General features: G+C 51.2%; 8 protein-coding genes and 1 non-coding gene across 9 annotated transcripts; 3 read left to right on the top strand and 6 right to left on the bottom strand.

Annotated features, from left to right (window-relative positions):
- Window positions 1-1,479: 1,479 nt before the first annotated feature.
- Window positions 1,480-1,550, bottom strand: BO80DRAFT_t61. The gene has a single exon. It is a non-coding gene; the product is annotated as a tRNA-Gly (tRNA).
- A 1,184-nt stretch (window positions 1,551-2,734) lies between these two features.
- On the top strand, window positions 2,735-4,335 carry BO80DRAFT_452539 (pyridoxal phosphate-dependent decarboxylase family protein; the record flags this gene model as incomplete). The annotated part of the gene is made up of 4 exons (XM_025721956.1): window positions 2,735-2,965; window positions 2,996-3,407; window positions 3,464-4,161; window positions 4,312-4,335. The coding sequence occupies 4 exons, from the start codon at window positions 2,735-2,737 to the stop codon at window positions 4,333-4,335; spliced, it is 1,365 nt and encodes a 454-aa protein (XP_025578777.1).
- Window positions 4,336-4,395: 60 nt separating this feature from the next.
- Window positions 4,396-5,581, bottom strand: BO80DRAFT_484999 (RTA1 domain-containing protein; the record flags this gene model as incomplete). Its single annotated transcript, XM_025723478.1, has 3 exons — window positions 5,210-5,581; window positions 4,907-5,155; window positions 4,396-4,847 (listed from the first exon to the last, which is right to left on the bottom strand). Exons 1-3 carry the CDS (start codon window positions 5,376-5,378, stop codon window positions 4,396-4,398), a joined length of 870 nt encoding a protein of 289 aa, XP_025578776.1. The 5' UTR covers window positions 5,379-5,581.
- Window positions 5,582-5,862: 281 nt separating this feature from the next.
- Window positions 5,863-6,963, top strand: BO80DRAFT_374874 (Zn(II)2Cys6 transcription factor domain-containing protein; the record flags this gene model as incomplete). The annotated part of the gene is made up of 2 exons (XM_025716613.1): window positions 5,863-6,011; window positions 6,057-6,963. Coding segments are annotated over 2 exons (1,056 nt in total), but the record flags the coding sequence as incomplete, so codon positions are not given.
- A 170-nt stretch (window positions 6,964-7,133) lies between these two features.
- Window positions 7,134-8,127, bottom strand: BO80DRAFT_441913 (uncharacterized protein; the record flags this gene model as incomplete). The annotated part of the gene is made up of 2 exons (XM_025721232.1): window positions 7,134-7,748; window positions 7,804-8,127. The coding sequence occupies 2 exons, from the start codon at window positions 8,125-8,127 to the stop codon at window positions 7,134-7,136; spliced, it is 939 nt and encodes a 312-aa protein (XP_025578774.1).
- A 1,223-nt stretch (window positions 8,128-9,350) lies between these two features.
- Window positions 9,351-11,014, bottom strand: BO80DRAFT_491180 (cytochrome P450; the record flags this gene model as incomplete). Its single annotated transcript, XM_025723683.1, has 3 exons — window positions 9,351-9,717; window positions 9,809-10,915; window positions 10,967-11,014. 3 exons carry the CDS (start codon window positions 11,012-11,014, stop codon window positions 9,385-9,387), a joined length of 1,488 nt encoding a protein of 495 aa, XP_025578773.1. The 3' UTR covers window positions 9,351-9,384.
- Window positions 11,015-11,957: 943 nt separating this feature from the next.
- Window positions 11,958-13,077, bottom strand: BO80DRAFT_452535 (uncharacterized protein; the record flags this gene model as incomplete). Its single annotated transcript, XM_025721955.1, has 5 exons — window positions 11,958-12,287; window positions 12,355-12,478; window positions 12,544-12,716; window positions 12,773-12,930; window positions 13,002-13,077. 5 exons carry the CDS (start codon window positions 13,075-13,077, stop codon window positions 11,958-11,960), a joined length of 861 nt encoding a protein of 286 aa, XP_025578772.1.
- Window positions 13,078-13,616: 539 nt separating this feature from the next.
- On the bottom strand, window positions 13,617-15,164 carry BO80DRAFT_432126 (aldehyde dehydrogenase family protein; the record flags this gene model as incomplete). Its single annotated transcript, XM_025720779.1, has 3 exons — window positions 13,617-14,237; window positions 14,299-15,078; window positions 15,135-15,164. The coding sequence occupies 3 exons, from the start codon at window positions 15,162-15,164 to the stop codon at window positions 13,617-13,619; spliced, it is 1,431 nt and encodes a 476-aa protein (XP_025578771.1).
- A 1,103-nt stretch (window positions 15,165-16,267) lies between these two features.
- Window positions 16,268-17,713, top strand: BO80DRAFT_484989 (NAD(P)-dependent alcohol dehydrogenase; the record flags this gene model as incomplete). Its single annotated transcript, XM_025723477.1, has 3 exons — window positions 16,268-16,460; window positions 16,511-17,283; window positions 17,336-17,713. The coding sequence occupies 3 exons, from the start codon at window positions 16,268-16,270 to the stop codon at window positions 17,480-17,482; spliced, it is 1,113 nt and encodes a 370-aa protein (XP_025578770.1). The 3' UTR covers window positions 17,483-17,713.
- Window positions 17,714-21,378: the final 3,665 nt, after the last annotated feature.

The following is a 21,378-nucleotide window of genomic DNA, read 5'->3' as shown; positions in this document are numbered from 1 at the left end:
ATCATCACAACAAAAGGCACCATAATCGAAGACAGAGGCTTGTTTTTTTCCATTACGCAGCTAATCTTACCTCGGGATCTTCATTCGACGACAGACTCCAGACATCAGGAGGCTAGGACCTCTGACGACGAAAAGAGAGAATAAAAAGGAGCGGAAAGGGCGCTACTATGGCCGTGAGCCTTCCTACGAGGTTTTGATCTTCTCTGACCATTCTTTGACCTGGTGATCTGCAGTTCCGGATTATATCCAATGCTGTACCATCATGATCGATAGGATCAATGATCGTTGACGATGATGGTGATGACGCACACTCTCGTCCCACATTCCTTGGGGATAAGCACGGCATGTTGACGGCGATTACCTCTCCACGGCGACATGCAAAGGCTACTAGTATGCATTGCGGTCCATAAAAGTCCCAATTCCGTGTCTAATAACGCTTAATGCGAGGATCTATTGCATACTGCATGCTATGCAGGAGAACAATGACTCGGTAACAGTTAATCCCCTGTTGACGGCCCGTCCCGGTACAATGTGGTAGAATTACTCCGTGAAATAGATCCAGTGACTGTAATGATACCAGTCGCTTCTTCTATCGTATTCCGTATTAGGGAGCTGCGAATTTATTGGAGAAGATATACCGTCGCCATATCCCCAATCAGACGGGTAATATACGTAAAAGCTCGCTGAGAATCTGATTGCGGGTCATCTAGCAGAACTGACACGGCCCGGGCCCAGGGGTTCAACACGGTTGCAGACAGGTCGGCTAGAAACGTTTTTAAGCTCCAATGACTCGAAACTGCTGAGGGTGCAACTCCTGGGATTACCATACAGCGTAATATATTACGAGTCAGATCAGCTATTTCAAAGTCTTACAGAGGGCTTGTACTGCACACTCTGTATATTTGTCTCAGGATTCGATGATTAGGAGGTAGAGTAATATGTTACTATGTTACCAAAACAGCGTAATACACAATGTAAGTACAGTAACTTTGTGTGGGTCGCTTGACTCGTTCTGCTCAGCAGTGCGCTTGGCATCACGTGAACCAGATAACGGGTCACTTGACCCTTGATGGTCAACCGGTTCAACCCAGACGCACGGGTCATCGAGTCAGGTCAGGTCAGGTCAGGGTGGAGCCAGGACCTGGTTGGATGGACCTGAGCTCAAGGAGAATTTAGCGTAGGCCTGGTGAGCTGCGTCCTGTCCTGCGGTCGGGCCCAGCAAACCCAGGTCAGGCCAGGTCGAGTAGGTGCGGTCGGTCAGGTCAGATATGGTGCCAGGCTTCGACAACTCCGTACACAGTTGCGAATATAAAGCAGTGCGATCCGAAGCGTGTTCTGGATACCTCGCATGTCGTTAGGATCTCCAAGTTTAGATTCCTGTGAACAAAAAGAAAAGGAAGGCGCAGGGTAAAGTGCGTATGATGATTCCGCCCGTGTTGCCCAGCCGAAGCAGTCCAGAAAAACAAAAAGAAATTGCTGTGCATCATCCGTGAATCGAACACGGGCCTCATCGATGGCAACGATGAATTCTACCACTAGACCAATGATGCCATTGAGCTATCAGCTCTTAATGAAGGATTGTTTCCCAATTTTGTTATATAGTCCTAGACCTATACGCTTCCAACTCCATCAAATTGCTCAACTTGACCTTGTCGCACGATGTGAATTTATCTTTAATTCCTTAAGTAGCGCTTCATTATTAGATTGATTGATGCCACTGCGTCAATAATAACCTTCCCGCTCTCTTGGTTTCGTCAATTAGTATTGCACGCTGTTAAGTACTTACCGTTGGATCTGGTGGGTTACGATATATATATCCTGACGGGTGCGGGTCAACCGATGGAACCATTATGGCATGAATTTTATCGAACCAAAGCAACACGCAACGCCGCTGTCACGAGAGCTCCCCAATAAGGACCAAGAATTTCAAATTAGCATCCCCATGTGAGGAAACCTCCAGGGTGCATACTTCCACCAGAACACACCAGAAGACCCAGAAACCAGCCAATCCAGATAAGCTGTAGAACAGCCGCGGATCATGAGGAGACTTCAAGTCAGCTTGTAAGACTCAGGCAGTTGCTCCGAGTACTGGAGATATAGAGCTTGCCCAGGGAATAGACAAAATGGCAAAGTTGTTGATGCCCGAGGAATGGAGAGCGGATTTAGTACTATTCAAGCATGAGGGCGGCTCAAGCCCCGGTCGACAGGAGTCTGGTTTGCAACCAGCGTTTGAAATTCAAAGTAGTTTCCTGATTCCTGACATCCCACACCGGTAGCTGGATCAAGCTTGATCCCAATCATGACGTTATTAGTAGACCGGATCTTGGTATCTGAATCAAGAAAGCTGCGCCGCTGAACCTTAACCACCATCATTCCATATGCTGGAACCAACAGCCACAGGCAAATTAGGTTAGTGTGGCAAGCCCAGTGCGAGGGATGCAGTGACCTTGTAAAAGCCTGGCAACTCCCCGTTGTCCAGAGTTGAGCAGGCTGTGGCTGTGACGTACCGGTGGATTCGAATTGATTTCTAGGTGCAGTTATTGGCGCCAGTTTTTCAATTTGATGAATGATGTACCCTTGAAAATACATTGCACTATAAATGTGACGGAGGAATGCCTGTCTCCCGCTGATTTTGAGAATTGCGTTCGCTGCAACTGTTCGACTTCTTACCTCACACACCACAGCGACTATTAAATCGTGGTTGTATAACGCATATTCTCATTGCCACCTCGTTATGGAAAAGATTGTGTGGGATGTATTCCGAGAGCTCCCAGGTATTGTCGAAGAGCACAAACTTTTCTGTGAGCAAGGGGACCTGATCAAGCGCCCAACAAGAAAGCAGGTGGCCGACCTGTCAGAGTCTTCCCCGCCAGAAAAAGGGAGGTCATTGGAAAATGTCGTTAGAGACACCGAGGAAATCCTGTCTTTTCGATTCAGTACTGGCAACCCGAGGTTTTTCTCGTTTGTGCCATCACCAGCCTCGCCACTATCATAGCTCGGCGATGCTCTTACTACCGCATTCAACAACTACGCAGGGAGTTTCGAGTCGGGAGCCGGTATTAGTGCCATTGAAGACTCCATCATACGCTGGGTGGCCGAGAGGTTCGGTATGCCTCTCTCAGCTGGAGGGCAGTTTGTCTCTGGCGCTTCCATTGCCTGTCTAACCGCATTGACCGTCGCTCGGGACCAGCTCGTGGAAGAGGACATGCGCACCAAAGCCGTGGCATATTTGTCAGAGGAGACCCACTTTTGTGTTGCAAAGACACTTCGTGTTACCGGACTTCTTGAGCGTCAGATACGGACTGTGCCTTGCAATGCGAAGTTTCAGATGGATCCGGATCATCTTCGCAGTGCCATAGTTCAAGATATCAAAGATGGCCTGAAGCCCTATGTGGTCGTCGCAACCTGTGGGACCACACCAATACCGGAAGTATCGATCCTTTGGATACAATCGCCGACATAGCAAAGGAGTACAAGATGTGGATCCACGTCAATGCCGCCTACGGAGGCTCAGTTGCGTTCTGTGAATCCCATAGGGCACTCCTGCAAGGAATGGGTCGCGCTGACAGCATCGCCTGGGACCCACACAAATGGCTGTTCCAAACCCTCGGATGTAGTGTTGTCATGTCCAGGGAGAGATCCCACCCAACCAAGAGCTTCGCGGTGGGGGCGCACTTTTTGCGCGACCTCGAAGAGGATGAAACTAAAAACCCTTTTAATTATGGGATAGAATTGTTCCGGCCTGCTCGCCACATGAGGCTCTGGTTTTCTCTGCAGGTTCTCGGAACGGACACGGTTGATCGGATGATCTCGCGCGGATTCGAGCTTGCTGGCCTTGCTGAGAGTGAATTGAGGGAATTAGCGGACTGGGAAATTGTCTCACCCAATACCCTGGCAGTCCTTGACTTTCGGTTTAATCCAAAGGGTATGATTGCAGACGATGTCGATAGGATCAACGGTCTGGTATCGAAGGAACTGGCTGCTCAGAACATTGGAGTTGTGTTTACCACATGCATTCACGGGGCAGTGTGCCTTCGAATATGTACCATCAACCCACAAACCACAGATAACGACATTCGGGATGTCATCAAGGCACTAGATCAGAACGCACGATTAATTAGCAAAAGGTTCCCAAAAACAGAAACAGGATTCGAGGACAGGGTACTCAGCCAGCAAGGACAGTCTGGTATGTTCAAGCAGGAGGGGTGCTTGTTGCAAGGGTGAAGAGAATTAACCCGGCAGGAAGTGCTTTCGAGTTGTTCGAGTCAGCTGATTGAAAGTGGGTTTGCTTGGTTTGACTATTATGTACAGTTGGTGTCACTTGATGCCCAGTGACTGCCGGATATTGTGTTCTCTTTCAATAGAATAAATACTGCTTTAGAAACTTCCAACCCATCATATATCCGTGAGGTCACTCATTCCACCCTGTAACCTTTCAAAGCGAAATCCTTTGCTGACCAGGCCGCCTGACTTCAACCAAGCATTGAGCTCGCTCGGGTGGACAACATGAAATAGCAGCATGACTGCAAACATGAGGAGCGCATCAAAAACATAGAGGTATGCTTCGTGGGAAAGCAAATATCCTCCGAACCCCTGAATATACTCGATAAGACGATATATGGACCGCACAAGAATGAGCACACTGGCCGAGTACAGCACCCAAATAAGCTTCCTCCAATTTATATTGAAAGAATATGATGTCGGACTTTGCTCCATGCGATGGTGGAAAATGGCCGTCGATATGATAAAGAAACCGAAGAAAAGGATCTGAACGACGAGACCGACAACAATGATATGTGAACCGTTCGTGGCACCACTTTGAGAGTGACTACCCATAAGACCGGCTCCTATTGACAAGTGATGAGTAGGTGTTGACAGCACTGTTTGTGGGTGCAATTGTCCTTACCTCCAGCTTGAAGAAGGAATGACAATACGTCACCAGTGACGAAGATTTTGGTTAGCCACTTCACCCGGATGAGGCTATGCTTCTCAGCATGCAGCACAACAATCAACCTCCCCAGCTCCATGTAGATACTGGCAGCAAATAGAGCCGGTGCAACGAGGGGTAGTAGAGATTGGACGAGGAATGGACCCAGAGTCCAGTTAGGGGATTGATTCGATGATACGGCGCGGGCGCAGTAGCCTATCCATTCAACTACAGGGAATGAGAAACATGTAGAGAATCCTAAGCATGATAGTCTCAACTTACAGTATCCCCCAATAAGAAATGGGATGAAGAACCATGTTTTGGTCCGAATGAGCTGGAATGTGTGCAAGAGTGTGGTGAGCAGAAAACAGATGATGAATATCACTGCTGCCGCGAGGGAGGGATAGTAATAGTAGTATTCAAAGCCTGAGCGAGCGGTGAGTTCCATCATGGCTGCTGTTCTCTATCCCTCTCTTGCTTGTTCTGCGTGCTACTCCCCTCTGGCAAAGGCTGTAAGCGACTTCTCCAGCGCGGAGAAGGCTAGGACGCAAGATAAGTGAGACTTAAGTAGACATATGGCTCTGGACTCGGCTGGAAATAACCATGCCTTTTTGAGAAAGAAGAGCGCCATTGTGGATGAGTGCGAAAGCCAGGTCGTTTTCCGGGAAGAGTTATGCCTTGAAATCACGTAGTTGAAGTGGACAAGCGAAGCATAAGAATAGAACCAATCTCCGGGCTCTCGAGAACTATGCCTAAAGAGGAATAGTTTACGAAGATCTTCCCGTGGATGTCTATGGGTGCCTCAGGGGACAGGCACTAATTTGCTGGATCGATTTTCACCGGGATTCCTCGCCTCTAACAGCGCACATTTCCACGATTCGACTACGCGGATGTTGTCCGTGGGTCTTCGGGTCAAGTGATAGTGGATATAAGATATGCCATTACGACGCAGTCATGCTAAATCCCACCATGGCTGCGCCCAGTGCAAGCAGCGCAGAATCAAATGCAACGAGGCTCGGCCTATGTGCAGCTCCTGTCAGAAGAAGCAGCTCAATTGCTCTTTCACCAGCCATGCCACACTAACGTCAGCACATCATAGGACTGGGACATCGGCCATAAGTACAGAAAGCTCCCGGCTCCAACTGCTCGACTTGGAGCTCTTGAACCACTGGCATGTGACGACCGTGCAGACACTGGTCCACGAAAGATCGACCGAAAAAGTACTGCGGGAGTTTGTTCCGCAGGAGGCTCTTTCACATCCGTTTCTGATGCACAGTCTATTGGCTTTATCAGCTCTCCACCTCAGTCACCATGGTCCCGTCGAGCGACGGCCTCGATATACCGAGGCCGCCATGACTCACAACAACATCTCGCTCTCTTTATGTACCCCTCTGCTGAACAATGTGACACCGGGAAACTGCCATGCTCTATTTGCATTTGCCTGCTTTGTCGCCATGTTCTCGTTTGCTGCGCATGGCCCAAAGGTCACTCCGAGAGCCCACAGTGTCTCGGATGTTCTCGAAGTCTTTAAACTGGTTCGGGGAGTGGCCTCTATCGTGGCGCAGGCTCGCCCGTGGATTAAAGCAGGAGGCATGAGGGATCTACTACAAGTCGGTCGGCAGCCGCGTCAAACGTCGAAGACCACGCACGTCGGGGAACTACATGCTCGGATACAGAAAATATATGATCAGGCACGATCTGCCGAGGCAGATGATAGCACCAACTCAGTGGTTGCAATTGCCAGTCAGAAGCTGCTCGACTTGTTGCAACTGTCCACCACTGTTCAGAACCCCGCCTCAACTATTATGAGATGGCCTGCTGTGGTAGACTTGAAATATTTGGATCTTTTGCTGGAAGATAATGCCAGTGCTCTCGTGGTACTCGCTCATTATGGTGTTGCACTAGACATGATGATGGAAAATTGGTGGATGGATGGTTGGGGCACATTCTTGGTTCACCTTGCCCTGGATCGGCTGGGACCAGAGTCTGGGCCAGAGGTTGCATGGGCGCAGAAAGTTATCAACGGGGACAATGCCGCATCCTAGTATGGATACACCTTCCTCTGTAGACAAGCAGCCCATCAAGCATCTGCTTGCCATGCATCTATGCAACAGCTAAATCGGAGACCAAGAGAAGACCCTAACTCTGCCAATGCAGAACAATTAGGAACATCATGGAAGATTCCTACCCGTAGGGAAATCGATGATCATTTTCGTGACAACCGGGACGGCATCCACTGGGCGACATATCGCTCGAACAGCGCCGACATGGGCTCACAGCGCAATAGTTCCGGAGCATCGGAAAGCGCCTGCCGCATATTCTCTGTGCCGTAAATTGCCATGTGCTCCTGGATCTCCCACCGTGTCATCTCCCCGAGGACCGTCTCCTGTAGCATGGGGATCAAGGGGTGCAAAGGGCCGCGCAGCTCCAGCAACAAGCGTTGAACCCAGTCAGCATATGGCATTCCCTGCATCGGGGTGGGTGACAAGCCGTTGAGCAGTTTGAAGGTTGTGACCATATCGATAGCTGCCTCGTGTCGAGGCTGAATGAGGTTGTAGGCCTTCCGGAGCCTTGCCGGAGAGGTGGCAATATGCAGCAAAGCGCCCACAACAAAATCGACCGGGATGAACTCCTTGCGCTGGGCGGGAAGGATAGGATAGCAACCCGTCTCGAAACAGCTCTTGAAGAGTCGTCCGACAAAGTCGTCTGGCTTGCCAATCCCGCTCTGCGTATGCCCCAGGACAAATCCGGACCGGTAGATTGCTACGGGGAGCCCATTGTCAATGGCATTCCAGACCACCGTCTCAGCCACCATCTGGCTCTGCGCGTATCCCATGTCATATTCCAGGGCGTGCATCCTCTGCAATCGCCCGCACCCCCAGCACGAAACCCGACGGGCCGTAGGCGGCGATGCTGGAGCAGTAATGGAGCATCTTGGGTCGCTGTGAATTGGCAAACTCGATCATCCGGAGCGTGCTGTGCACATTGGCTGCGCGATGACTGGAGTACGGCTGCACATAGTTGACTTGGGCACCTAGGGGGAAGACCACACTCGACGAGGCTGCCAGGAGCTTGTACATGTGCTGATCCAGCCCAAGATTGGGCTGCCCAAAATCTCCCGGCACGATGAGTATTTTCTCCTCCATGCCTGGCTCCAGATAAATTCGATACTTGGCGAGATTTTGTCGCAGCCGAGCCATACCCGTCACTGCATCCTTGGCCCGGATCAGACAAGTGACCCTCTAACAGGGCAGGGAAAGACTGGCCGCGAGGGCCCTTCTTGCCAGTCAATAAGAGGCTGCGGCTCGCCGTCCGCATCTTGTCGACGTATTGCTGTTCCAGTAGTTCGCGATCGACCTTGCCAGTGAGACGTAGAGGAAACTCGTCAAGCAACTCGATCCGCGGCACCATATGTGGCGTGCGCCGGATGAACTCCCTGATGATTGCATTGGCATCAACTGTCGTCGCAGAGGGGATCACGCAGGCCAGCAGGAAGGGCCGGAAGGATGGCATCCTCCGGTTGCACCTTGAGCACGGTGGCGGCGCGGACGAGGCCGGTTTCCAGCAACAGGAGCTCCACGGCCTCCAGCTCGATTTGCTGGCCCCGGATTTTGACCTGATTGTCTTTCCGGCCGATGAAGTCATACGAGCCCGCTGCGTTGCATCGAACTAGGTCACCCGTTCGATGACAGTGGCTGCTAGCGCCAGAACAGCCCCGTACCACCAGCATCTTCAATATTCAACCATCACCATGACAAACAACCATGACCCTCCTGGCCGAGACCACTGTGTACAGCGCCACCAATAAACCAACACCCCACCTCCCGGCCTTCTGTCCCAGCTAATCGGCATGACGGACAAGCGCAAGGCACAGTAAGCTTTTACTTTCCGGCTGGACTCGCAATCTCGGCGCTGTCATTGAGACTGATGGACATGTTCCTGGATCCACTCTCTACCATCGACGAACCGTGCCGTATTTCAGAACATGGTTCAGACTCTCCCGATGGAATTCCCCAGGTTGTCAAGTAATGACACTAAATCTGAACGTGTTCTGATGACTGGAAAGACGTGTGATAAGTACCTCAAGCCAAAGCCAACCCCACCAACGTCCCACAGGGCTAGGGCAGTGTCACAGTTCTGAAAAGTTTAGGGTTCTAGGCCAGTCCAGCCGACATCGAGATTTCATCATTCCCGCTCGTGCTTCCCCGCTTTGCTTATCATACCCCGCACTGGAGACTTCAATTGATCCGATGATGTGAGTAGATGCTGCTCTGGTGGTCTTGTTTATCTATGTATGTATGCTGTTTTATATATTGAGTCTTTCTAAACTGTAGTATCACACATCTCTATTATCTTCATTCAACCCCCCAAATCTATACCCAAACCCAGAAACCGCTCTACCCACCCCCCACACCACAAGTCTCAACATACTATCCACCCCACAGGCACCAACAACCTTACCTCACCACCACCTTCACCGACAACGGCGCCTTCAACCAAACCGCATACGTCTCCTGATCGTCCCACTTCCCCAGACTCTCAACCCCCCGCGGCACGTCCAAATCAAAATGATAGAGCAGATGGCCCAAGATAAGAGAGATTTCCATCCGAGCGAGATTCTGTCCGATACAGTCTCGGGGACCCTGCAGGAAGGGTTGTGTGGCGGTTCGGTGGTCGTGGGCGAAGGGAGCTTCGGTGGGGTGGAGCCATCGGTCTAAGTGGAATTCGGTGGGGTGGGTGTAGTTTCGGGGGGAGATGTTGGCGGCCCATTGCATGTAGGAGACGATGGTCTGGGGGGGTTAGTTGGGGAGTGTGGGTGGGGTGGACGGGGAGGGAAGTAAGTAAGGAGGGAGGGAGGGAGGGAGAAAGGGGGGAGCTTACGCCTTCAGGGAAGAAGTCGCCGCAGATGGTGTGGCCTCCGGCGGGGACGAGTCGAGTGAGGCCCAATGGGACGGGGGAGGTGAGTCGGATGCCTTCCTTGATGGCTGCTTCTAGCACAGGTAATCTTGACAACTTCCTCGAATCGATCTCCTCGGCTGTGGCAAAGCTACTCCGGACCTCACCCGTCACCCGGGCTAGCGCATCAGGATGTTGCAGCAGATGGAACACAATCCCCGTGATGGCCGTCTGCAGGGTATGACTCCCGGCAAAGATCAACGTAGCCGCATTAACTTCCATTTCCCCGTCGGACAGCTCATGTTTCGACCTCTGCAAATGCGAGAGAAAATCCGGTCGATCGACCTCGGTCCGCAGACGCTGTTGCACCTTTTCCTTCGTGGTAGCCTGGTGCTGGGCCGCCATCCGCTGAGCGGTTTCAGGCAATCTCTGGACCAGATAGTTGAACAGCCAAGGGTAGAAACGACACGAGGCGAGTTGTACTCTGCCTTTCAGGGAGTGTACGAGCATCCCCACCCATTCATGGTACCGATCTTGGTCCAGACACCCAAAGTCCGCTCCCAGACTGAGCGAGCACATGATGTCGAATGTGCAGTAGCTGATCCAATCCTGGAGGTCGATGACCGCTCCGTTGGTCGTTGTTGTCGTCCGGGCCTTGATCTGGGCGATCATTTTGTGGACGTACGTGGTGACGAGTGGTTCCTGGGCGGTTAGCGCCTGGGTGCTGAAGGAGGCGGCGTAGGCTTTCCGGAGTCGCGTATGGTCTGTATCGTTGGCTTCGAGGATGTTGATGGGTTGGCCGGGTCGCGGGGGTGGTTGGCGGACGGGGTCCTTGGGGAGGGATTTGTAGTGTGGGTTGGGTTGACGGTTGTAGATATCCTTGATGGCGGTGGGGTCGATGAAGGAGACTTCATTGGGGGCGACGCGGACGGTGTCGCCGTAAATCTCGTGGAAGGATTTGATTTTGTGGGCTAATTGGCCGGACCGGAAGGCGAGCATGTACGGGAGGCGGGTCAGGGCCCAGAGCCGTGGACCATTGTAGCGCGATAGCGGGTGGAAGTAGAGCCGGTGGATGGCGAAGAGGATGGGGAGCTGGGGCCGTTAGTGGGGGGTGGGTCAGAGAGAAATGGATGCGTATCCTACCAGTACTGCTGTGACCACAGCCGTGTAGATAGAGATGCTGACTGCCATTACGATGAATGAACAGAAAACCGAACGATGGGCGGATGGAGCGCAATAAATGTCCTGAGGAGAGGGCCGCGCGGAAGCTTGTCTGCTGTGTTCCCGTCTTATTGGACCGTTCGGTTGAGATTCATCGCCCAAAAGCCTACTTGGTTTCATCGCGGTTCTTTGTCTGGGAGGGTGCTTTGTGCCCACTTCCCAGGGGCCACTGTTGCGGGTTAGATTAATTGCTTCCTGATTGGTGGCGAGGAGAGATAGTGCTTATGCGTTTGTGTCGATCCTGAGCTAGCGGGGCTGTCAGCGTGGAACAGATCGTGCACGAGGCTGAGAAGCTGAGCATCCAGCCGGTAAGGCGGTGCTGCTTTTCTTTGTCTTCTGAACTGGATCAAACCGTTACATACTTTCTCCATACAGAATCAAGAATGTGATATTTCCCACAAGACCCGGGGGGAGGATCCACACATCTTCAGCTTGCCATAGCAAGCAGACGAGAGGATGTATGCACCAGCAACATGCCCAGCCAGCCGAAAACAAAAGAAAGAAAGAAAGAAAGAAAGAAAGAAAGAAAGAAAGAAAGAAAGTACCGCGATGGCGCCGGGATGTTCACGGCTCGTTATAGATGGACAAAGAAAGGCTGAACTCGGAATGGCGGACGTGGGTAGCCGAGGTGGAGGCTGTAACTTGAAAAAGCATCTGGTATCATATTTTGCATAGATTCCATGGAATGTTGGGAATGACCTCCTCATTGTGGTATTCTGACTCTGCCCGATGGCCGCTGTCGTCCGTTGTATCCGGTGACTATTGAGCGAGTCCGGAGTGTAATCCGACCAAATGTCTAGTCATGAGTGGAGAAAGTCTGCAGGGCAAAGGATGGCACAAGGGCACTGCCATTCTCACTAGCACCAAGATTATTACCCAAATATTATGTATCTTCCAAAGAAAACCAATCCCCCTATCTCTGCACCCCTAGAAGATATCGAAGCAACCGCGTCAACGCCCGGGTCGCATCTAGCCAATCTCCTTTCGACCACAAATAATAGCCCCGCGTAAACTCCAAATGGAAAACCTCATTTCCTGCGTACCCCTCTGCATGGACCCTCGCAATCAGATCCTTCGGAAAGAACCCCCGCACGATATGAAGGTACGGACCATGGAACCCAACCACGAACACTTCTCGATCTTGGAACCCGGTCTTCAGAATGTCCAGGTTTTGCGTCATCTGGCCCAGCATCGCGCTGAGTATTTCAATGAGGTATTGTTCCCAGGTTTGGCCTGGGAACCACTACACACCGTTACAGTCAGTCTTGGTCTAATCGTGGGGAATGGAATGTGAGAATCTACACACATACCCCAGTAAAAGTAATGATAGGAAGATACTGATCTCGTGGTCCGATGACCGCGGCTCCCTCTAGTCGCGTCACATATCGGGTTCCGCCGATGGTATACTTTACCTCACGGGGTGATGTAGTAAACCTGACGAGGGATCAATATAACTTCAGGGACTGATATGAAGAAGAAAGATCTGTCACGCGACTTACCTCACCTTGCAATCTAGATTCCAGGCTTGAACATCATCCAAACTCAAATAAATCCCCTCCAACAATAATCTCGACAAAATGCACTGCGAATTGATAAAATATCGGAACCGCTCTCGCCCGGCTATTCGCCAACTCTTTCGGGGCATGGTGATTGTTCGCTTGCTTGCATGGTACTTGAGACGGCTGTACCGTTGTCATCATCATTAGGGGTATTCTCTCCCTGTTTGACCACACCATAGGCTTCTAGTTCTGCACGGTAGGAAGATAACTCATTGAAGAAGAGATGGAAGTTGGTGTCCCCGTCAGGCCAGCTAAATGTGCTGTCTCCTTCATCGGCTGTGTCGGATTGTTGGAAGACCCAAGGGATGAGGTTCTCCACATCCGAGTCTGAGTTTATCGGTTAGTCTGGAGAATTGCTCTTCGTCAGGATAATCGGGGGGAGACTAATACAGGCTTACCTTCCCGGTCATGATCCACTACTCTTGGAATCAAGTGATCGAGTTCGACTACCTTTGAATGAATTGTTACTGACATCCTGAGGAAGTGAAAATGGGAAACTCCAGGATGGTAGAGAGAATGTAGTTGGAGGATTGTAGGGATTTGTGCAGGGGAGAGGAAGCACGAAATTTGATGGATTAGCCAGCGAGGTAGGATTGCCTTGCTGCTGTTCTGCATTGGTTGGGATCAAGGGCAGACGGAATTCCGTCTGGAAAAATGTTATACTAGATATATAGGAGAAGAAAGTCAGCTCTTATCGGCCTTGAGGCTAATGTGATGGGGGAAATACGGCTAGAGGTTCTGGACTAGGTGAATGGGAAGCAGTCTACTAGGCAGCTTTCTTCCTTTTATATGTCTTCGAGTATTCAGGGCCGGGGAGGGTGCTTCAGCCCAAATGCGCACGGACAAGATGAAGATCAAGAGCCGGGCTCGTGAGGATCTCTTTTTCGATACTCTTTCAACTGATAAAATGATATATCCCCACCCTTCCTCTCAGTACGCCAAAGGATCAGGCCCCCTCTCATCCAAGATAGGAGTAATACCTTCATTGCAGACAAGCATCCGTTTCAAACAGCTCACTTCTTCACCCACATCATCTGCGACTGCGTATAACTCTTCAACCCCTCAATGCCCCACTCCCGCCCAATCCCACTACTCTTCACCCCTCCGAAAGGAATATTCGGCGCAACCTGGAAATGCGAATTAATCCACACGGACCCAGACTCCAACTGCGCGCCTATCCGCTGCGCCCGCTCCACATCCTTGCTCCACACCGACGCACCGAGTCCCGATTCAGAATCATTAGCACGCACGATAACTTCTTCTTCGTTGGACCATTTCATTAACGGGAGGATCGGACCGAAGGCTTCTTCTTTGACTACCCTGGAGTCATCGGGGGGATTGTCGATAAGTGTGGGAGTGACAAAGTAACCTTCCGAGTCGGTGATGGTGCCGCCGAGAACGGGGTTCAGGTTTTCGGTTTGAATGGAGGTGAAGAGGTCCTTGACTTTCTCGTATTGCATTTCGTTTTGCACCGGGCCGAAGAAGACGTCTGGTTCGGTGCCATGGCCTGTCTTGAGAGTCTTGGTGAAGTTGATAAAGGCGGAGAGGAATTTGTCGTAGATGGATTCGTGGATGTAGAGGCGTTTGATCATCATGCAGACTTGGGCCGAGACGAGGAAACTTAGGGTGGCGATCTGGTTGTTGGTTAGGCTTTATCGCTTTACAGGGTAGTTGGCACTGTGGCAGATGACATACCTGTGGTACAACCTCGTCGATATCCACGTCCTCGCAAACAATGGCAGGGTCGTTGCCTCCTAGCTCCAGTGTGACGGATTTCAGCGTCTCTGCGCAATTTCTCATGATTCGCTTTCCGGTTTCCGTTGATCCGGTGAAACTAATCTTGTTAATCCCCGGGTGCGTCGTCATCAACGGTCCAATGTTCCCATCATCACTCAGCACCTGCACCACACCGGGTGGAAAAATCGTCGCCGCCAACTCCCCAAGTTTCAACGCGCAGTATGGAGTAAATGGTGACGGCTTGATGATGATACAATTCCCTGTATACACTGCCGGGGCGATCTTCCCCACTGCTAACAGCAGCGGAAAGTTCCACGGTACAATGCCCGCAACTACACCCATGGGCGTGAAGCGTTGGATAACACGCTGGTCAGCAGTGTCTTGGAGGATCTCGTCATTGAGTTCTAATTGCGGGATCTGCTTGCACCATGTTCCGGACATGTTCACTTCGATGGTAGCTTGGAAGCGTGCTTTGCCTTGTTCTTGCACTAGGAGGTCGGCGAATTCCTCCGCGTGAAGGGAGATGGCTTCACCGAAGGCGATGACCTTGGCACGTCGGTCAGATGGGGAGAGCTTGGACCAGCTTTTGAAAGCGGTGCGGGCGCTGGTCACGGCATGGTTGAGGTCTGATGCAGTGGAGATGGGGACGGGCGGGTTGGGCTTGCGCGTAGCTGGGTTGAGGCTGTGGCGGGTTGTGGGAGTGGTTGTGAGTTCATTGTTGATTGTGTTGTAGAATGTCTGCAAAATGTTAGTGGTGTTCTCAATGAAGGGTGAGGAGATGAGGAGAAACGCACAGTGAAGTCGATCTTGCTGATGGAGCCCATATTGGCGGAGTAAGTAGCTCAAGCAGGTGTCGGAGATACAAGGATGAAGCAGAGGCAATTACATGGGCATCAAAATATAATCCTTGTTCGATACTTCAATCCCATCAGCTTCCATAGCTGCGTATTTATACCCCAGCCAAGCGCCTTACCTTCGAATATCCCCACTACAGTAGACATGTCGAATCCTTCCATGACAAATACGAGATGTGTGACGCGTGTGACGGCGTTGACAGAGCATATCCCGGAGTAATGCTGGCTTGGCTAGTGTTGACTGAATAATGGGCACTTTCTGATTGTCAGGATTGGTGCCATCCCCGCATTCCAGTCACAAATGGAGAAATATTGTGATGGGGTTTGCGGGGCCCCGCGGCTCGCAACTCCAATGAACCCGCTGTCGGATGGGGATTCGGCTTGGTAGACGGTCGACGGCAGATCGGATCGGGAGTTACATTCCCTCTACGCCCGAAACTTTGGTTGACTGGTGTGAACCCCGCGCTTGCGATCTGCGAACCGATCGCCGTCACGGAGGCTTGGCTCTCCACGGGATCCACAGCTGCGGTTGCCACGGCCATCGACGAGCCATTGAAGAAGAGCGGTGGTTCATCACATCAGCAGTGTGATGAACCAACCAATGGCTTCTATGTGATCGTTGCGTGTGTACATAGTTCTGTGATACACACCTGAATTCAACACACCGCCGGGCATTAGTCTAGGCTGGCCAGTTACTGATTATTCACCATCCACTCGTGATTGGCGACAAAAGACGGGCAATATTAGCCGGTCAATTGACCTCACTCTAGACACTAGTGGGGTGCTTATTAAACTTTAATTTCGCTCTCCCCGCGTTCATAAATCCGGGGGCTGCTGCCTGTCTTTGGATGGATGACCAAAACTCGGGTCCAGATCACGGCAGATTGGAGCTATGACCGATCAACATGGCTGCCAATCTTCTGTTCGGCCCTGATTTGGGTCGTGAGGGAGGATTCCAAGGGTGGGACTTAAATAGGAACGGACGCCTTTGTTATCTCGCTCTTCAACATGGAAACGAAACTTCGCATATGAGAGCATTTATCCTTTCTTGATCTCATCTAATCAACGCAACCATGGCAGCGACCGCCACAGCATTAGTGATGAGAGAGGTCAATGGCCCTCTCAGTATGGAGAATGTCCACCTCGGTGAACTAAGGGCCGACGAAGTGCTCGTCGACATCTATGCAACCGGAATCTGCCATACAGATCTCTCCTGCATGAACGGGCAGCTGCCCGCCTCTGCGCCATGCGTGTTCGGGCACGAAGGTTTGATGAACGAAGCTTACTTCTCTGGAACCTCGCTAAGACCCACTTAGGAGCTGGCACCATCGTGAGAACCGGGGCGAATGTCACACATCTGCAGGCAAACGATAAGGTGTTGTTAAGCTATGCATCTTGCGGGGCCTGTGACCAATGCACCGGCGGTCATCCAGCCTATTGCTATCAGTTTGTGCAGAGCAATTTCGGTCAACAAAGACCAGACGGTAGCTTTACCCTATCTTTCGAAAACGGGGATCCCCTGCGCGGAAACTTCTTCGGGCAAAGTTCATTTGCCAGCTTAGCTGTTGTCCATGTATCGTGCGTTGTGAAGGTGGCACCCGAATCTCCCTTGCATCTGCTTGCACCCTTGGGTTGTGGGTTCCAGACTGGGGCTGGAGCTGTGATAAACACACTTGATGTGCAACCTGGATCCAGTTTAGCAGTATTTGGGGCTGGGTCGGTTGGCATGAGTGCTATCATGGCCGGAAAGATGCGCGGTGCGAAATCTATCATTGCGGTGGACTTGAATCAGGAACGGCTTGAGTTGGCGAAGAAGCTCGGGGCAACACATACCATCATCGGGTCTGATGACGACATCATCCAACATATCCAGACGATCTGCCCGCCCCTTGGTGTACAGTATGCTGTTGACTGCACCGGTGTGCCGGCCGTCGTTGAGAAGGCGATCCAAGCACTTGGGGCAAGAGGCAAGCTGGCCACCGTTGGTGCTCCAACCCCCGGCAAGACAGCCAAGGTGGATATATTCGCACAGTTGGTCTTTGGTCGTCAGTACGTAGGATGTTGCGAAGGTGATTCACAGGCAGAAAAGGTAAGAATTGCCTATCGAAGACCATAGAGTCAGCGTTGCTAATGATACATAGTTCCTGCCCTACCTTATTGAACAGAACTCGCAGGGGAACTATCCGATTGAGGAGCTCATCACGACCTACCCGATTGATCAGTATAATCAAGCAATCAGCGACATGAAGGAAGGGAAGACATTAAAGGCGGTGTTGTTATGGAAGTAGAATGTGCAGATTACTTGGCGAGTATATGGACGCCTCGAAGACTTGATATCTGATGATAGATGTAATGAATGTAGATGATGTTGATGATATTGCGCAGCAGAAGGAGAGAGGTCCGGAATTCCAGAAATTGGGGAACGAAGACAACCGCAGACCCCAATCACCTGATCCCGACGGTAGAAACATGGCTGCTGGTAATTCTAGCTTTCATCATTCCGTGCCTAGTATGAATTTATGCAAATGTATTGGTGCTGCATCATGACTGAACAATCTCGCGGGATGTCTCAAAGCCAAACTACTCCTGCTGTAAATACTGCACGATTTCCCAATGCCCTTCTTTCTCTGCCAAGTCTAGCGGTGTGTCTCCATTGCCGTCGACGCTGTCTGGATTAGCCATATTCTGCATGAGAATTGTGACACACGCAAGATGTCCTTGCTCAGCAGCTGCATGCAATGCAGTTTTCTCACGCTCCCCAGTAAGCTCAATCTCGGCACCATGTTGTAACAAACATTGGATGACCTTGGCATGGCCATTGTAAGCTGCATCAAATAGAGGGGTGTTCCTCGTATATTTAGCCCGAGCATTGGGATTGGCTCCGACATTCACCAGCAATCGGGTCAGGCCGTTATGACCCGTTCGAGCGGTATAATGCAGTGCAGTGAGATCCCAATTCTCATCAGCTGTGTTCGGGTCCCCTCCTCGATCGAGGAACTTCTTGGCGACTGGCATATTTCCGGCTTTGGCTGCCTGGAGGATCCTTCTTCCAAGGTCCGCCCGAAGTAGGGGGTCGATCTGCTGCTGATTGGGCTGTGGATTCGAGGCGCGTCTTCTTTGAGGGGAAGGTTCTGGATCCGTGTGGCCCCTCCGTGGTTGTGGGTTGGGTTGCAAAGCCGGCACAGGCTCGGGTTGCGAAGGCCGTCTTAGTTCTGGATTGCGCCGGTGAGGTGGAAAGGCCATTGTATCGTACTCGGTGGCCTCAGAAGCATCGCTAGTACTAGGTGAGGCTGGAGCTATAAACAGTCGTCAGAACCTTCTATAACTAGTGACTAGGCGAAAGCTTAGTTGAGATACTCACAAGCTGGAATTACTGCTCCCCCAATTGAACACAGAAGATCTTTAGTGTATGCAGCTGCTGTAAGCGCCGCATATCCCTGCCATGATTTATTCTTGTGGGAGTCTGCATAGTCGCAAACTCCCCGGATAACAAGACAGGGGAATGCTTCCTGGTTACTTGCTGTCAGGGACATCTTTCAGAGAAATTCTTGGTTGTGGTACTCACCAAGGCCCCCGCTGCTTCCATCTCAAAACACAAGATGCCGTGCTTCTCTCGCAAGCGCTCCCTGGTTGCTCCATTCTTGATCACTTGGTTACCCGACCCAATGAGTCCATAATGAATGCTTGGTTCAATTGTTCCCCGTGAATGTCGATCTATAGTCATGTCTCGACTGCAGTCTGTGCAGTGGTCATCGGAAATATGGCTATAGTCCGCACGATACAGAACATCATGGGCCACCCCAGGGTGATTGAATGTCGCCCGCATTTTGGGATGCTTTCTCAAAACAGCGCAGATGATGTCTGATAGACGTCCTTCCTCCATCATAGCTTTTGTCTCCATGACAGCAATGGCTGCCAAGGCTTCCAGCGGCGGTCGATTCAGGGCTCCAGTAGCAATTACCTCGCCGTCGGGTCCCGTCTTGCCGAAGTCATACTGCATCACTCCAGGATGTCCTGGCACTGGCCTGCTGACCACCACATCTCCTAAGCGGATATCATAGGTTCTGCTGGGTACTCCACCTCCGATTCCCACCATCAGAGCGAACCGTAGGTTGGGGAAGGTCCATGACATCAGTTTTGTAGAAATGGCTGCTTGGGTGACCCCGTAGATGCCGGCAGGCAGAACAACCAGCACTATGTTATGGCCACCAATCTGGCCGAAGGTGTATTTGTTGTGGTCCGAGTGCGACTTCCGGTAGAAGTCCGAGGGAACGCCGTGTTCAATATCCAACATGGACTTGGCTGCGGCGAGCTCGAGTGGTAAAGCGCAGACCCAGCCTATTCGATAGTCGTTGCATTGTAACGATGGTCTATGGCCGTATCCATTCATGATGATATGATAAGGAACTTAGGGGAGATAATTGAATGGAATGGAGGGGTCTAGTGAGCAACGGAAGGAAAGCGCTGCAGCTCAATTGGGGGGCATCTCATCGTCTTTTGACCGTGTCTCTGCTCTGATGGTTGGGCCGCAAAGGTCTTCCAACCCCCCTGTCAAGTGATGGGTGCCAGCTACTGATACGCCATTCTCCCTCTGGTGATCGGGCAGCTAATCCTTCATGGCTAGGTGGTCAAACATTGCCGCCCACTGTGTCGGAAGCGTAGGGAGTGGTCTGTTGTTTCCTTTTGAAACATAAACGTGGAGCCGTTGAACCGTGGCGTAATGGATGAATGACCCGATCGACATGATGGAAGCCGAGTTGGCATTTCCAAAGCTATATCGAATGTTTTCGGTTTGCAGGTTACGATGAAGATCATCCGATCCTTTGTGTTTATGCTGCCTCTTTCGGGGTGATAGCTACCCCGTCACCTACACAACATCTCAGAATACATTCTGCTGATCTGATCAAAGCATGATGGAAATTTGCATTAATTAACAAGGGAAGACAATTTGCTGCCGTTGAAAAATAACCAGAACGTTCAACTAATCCTCAAACATGACCAATCCCTATCCATCCTATTCTCCACCTAGTTTCAGCAACCACGTCTTATCATAGACAGTCTACAATTTCCACGGCCAAGTCAGTTGCTCTCACTCTAGAAGGCAAAACCCAGAGTTGATATCCACTCACCTCTGTTGTGGGGCCCCGGTGAGTCCAAGTTATTGACCATTCAGTTCCTTGGCCAATTCTTGAGCAAAATTTGCAAACACATCTGTGATGGTCTTTTGGGCGAGAAACGACACAATATAACGCTTATATCTGTCTGCTGAGTCGTTAAACTCTTTCACTTTGTCGCTGCCGCAAGTCTGGAGCAAATGGCTTCTAAAGAGCGTTCGCAAGGATGGTTGCTTGGTTGCTTTATCAAGTTCGGTGAGGGTCATTTCGATAAGTGACTGCTCGGGAGTTCCCTTCCCGGGTGACGGCTGCGACTGTTTGTTGTTGTTGTCCGGCATTATGTTTCCGTTCAGGGATAGAGATGGTGTTTCAAAGATAATCCTAAGAAGAAGCTCTGTGTTTCTGTTGTTGTTTTTCCGTGCCTGCAGATAGAATTCGTTGATGCGAGTTTAATCGCACTTATATAGTTATCGAGGCCAGGAGCGTAACACTCAAAGTGGTGGATTCACGAGAGGCTGAATGACATCGAGATAGCCTTGTCGCCGGATAAAGCAGCCCGGTCAGGCAAGAGCGCCCAACATTGGACAGCGTGTACGAGCTCAGTTCAATCATTATTCCTATTATCAAAGCAGATACCAGCGACCTTCGTCCGAACGAGGCCGAATCCGTCGCCCCTTTCCAGGGTCGAAGAAAAAAAGGTAACTTAGGGCACAAAGCAAGCCGTAACTTCCGACCTTGTCAGCCATCTTTCCGCCTCCCGGAATAACTCAGGCGTGGTTGCATCAGGCGTGTGAAAATCTGAAACATACACCGCAAACTGGCGAAGGGGCAGATGATCGAAAGAAGCGTAGATCGGGATAGCTCAGAGAAAAGCACCTGAGACGTAGCCCTCCTGCTGGACATCACATCAGCATATGCAGGTAGTGAATTTGCCCCCCTGCGACATGTGCGGACATGTTGTGCACAACCGGTGAGATGCCGAAGGGGGGTGGCAGCAGACCGGCTGACGTGTCTCTGGACTGCCTGGTCACGGGGGATCAATCTTCTGGTGCATTGCCATATAGCCGTAT

Source organism: Aspergillus ibericus (assembly GCF_003184845.1).
Source record: "Aspergillus ibericus CBS 121593 unplaced genomic scaffold BO80scaffold_6, whole genome shotgun sequence".
Classification (NCBI taxonomy): Eukaryota; Fungi; Ascomycota; class Eurotiomycetes; order Eurotiales; family Aspergillaceae; genus Aspergillus; species Aspergillus ibericus.
Note: the sequence above shows the minus strand (reverse complement) of the source record. Positions and strands in the feature narration are given on the sequence as shown.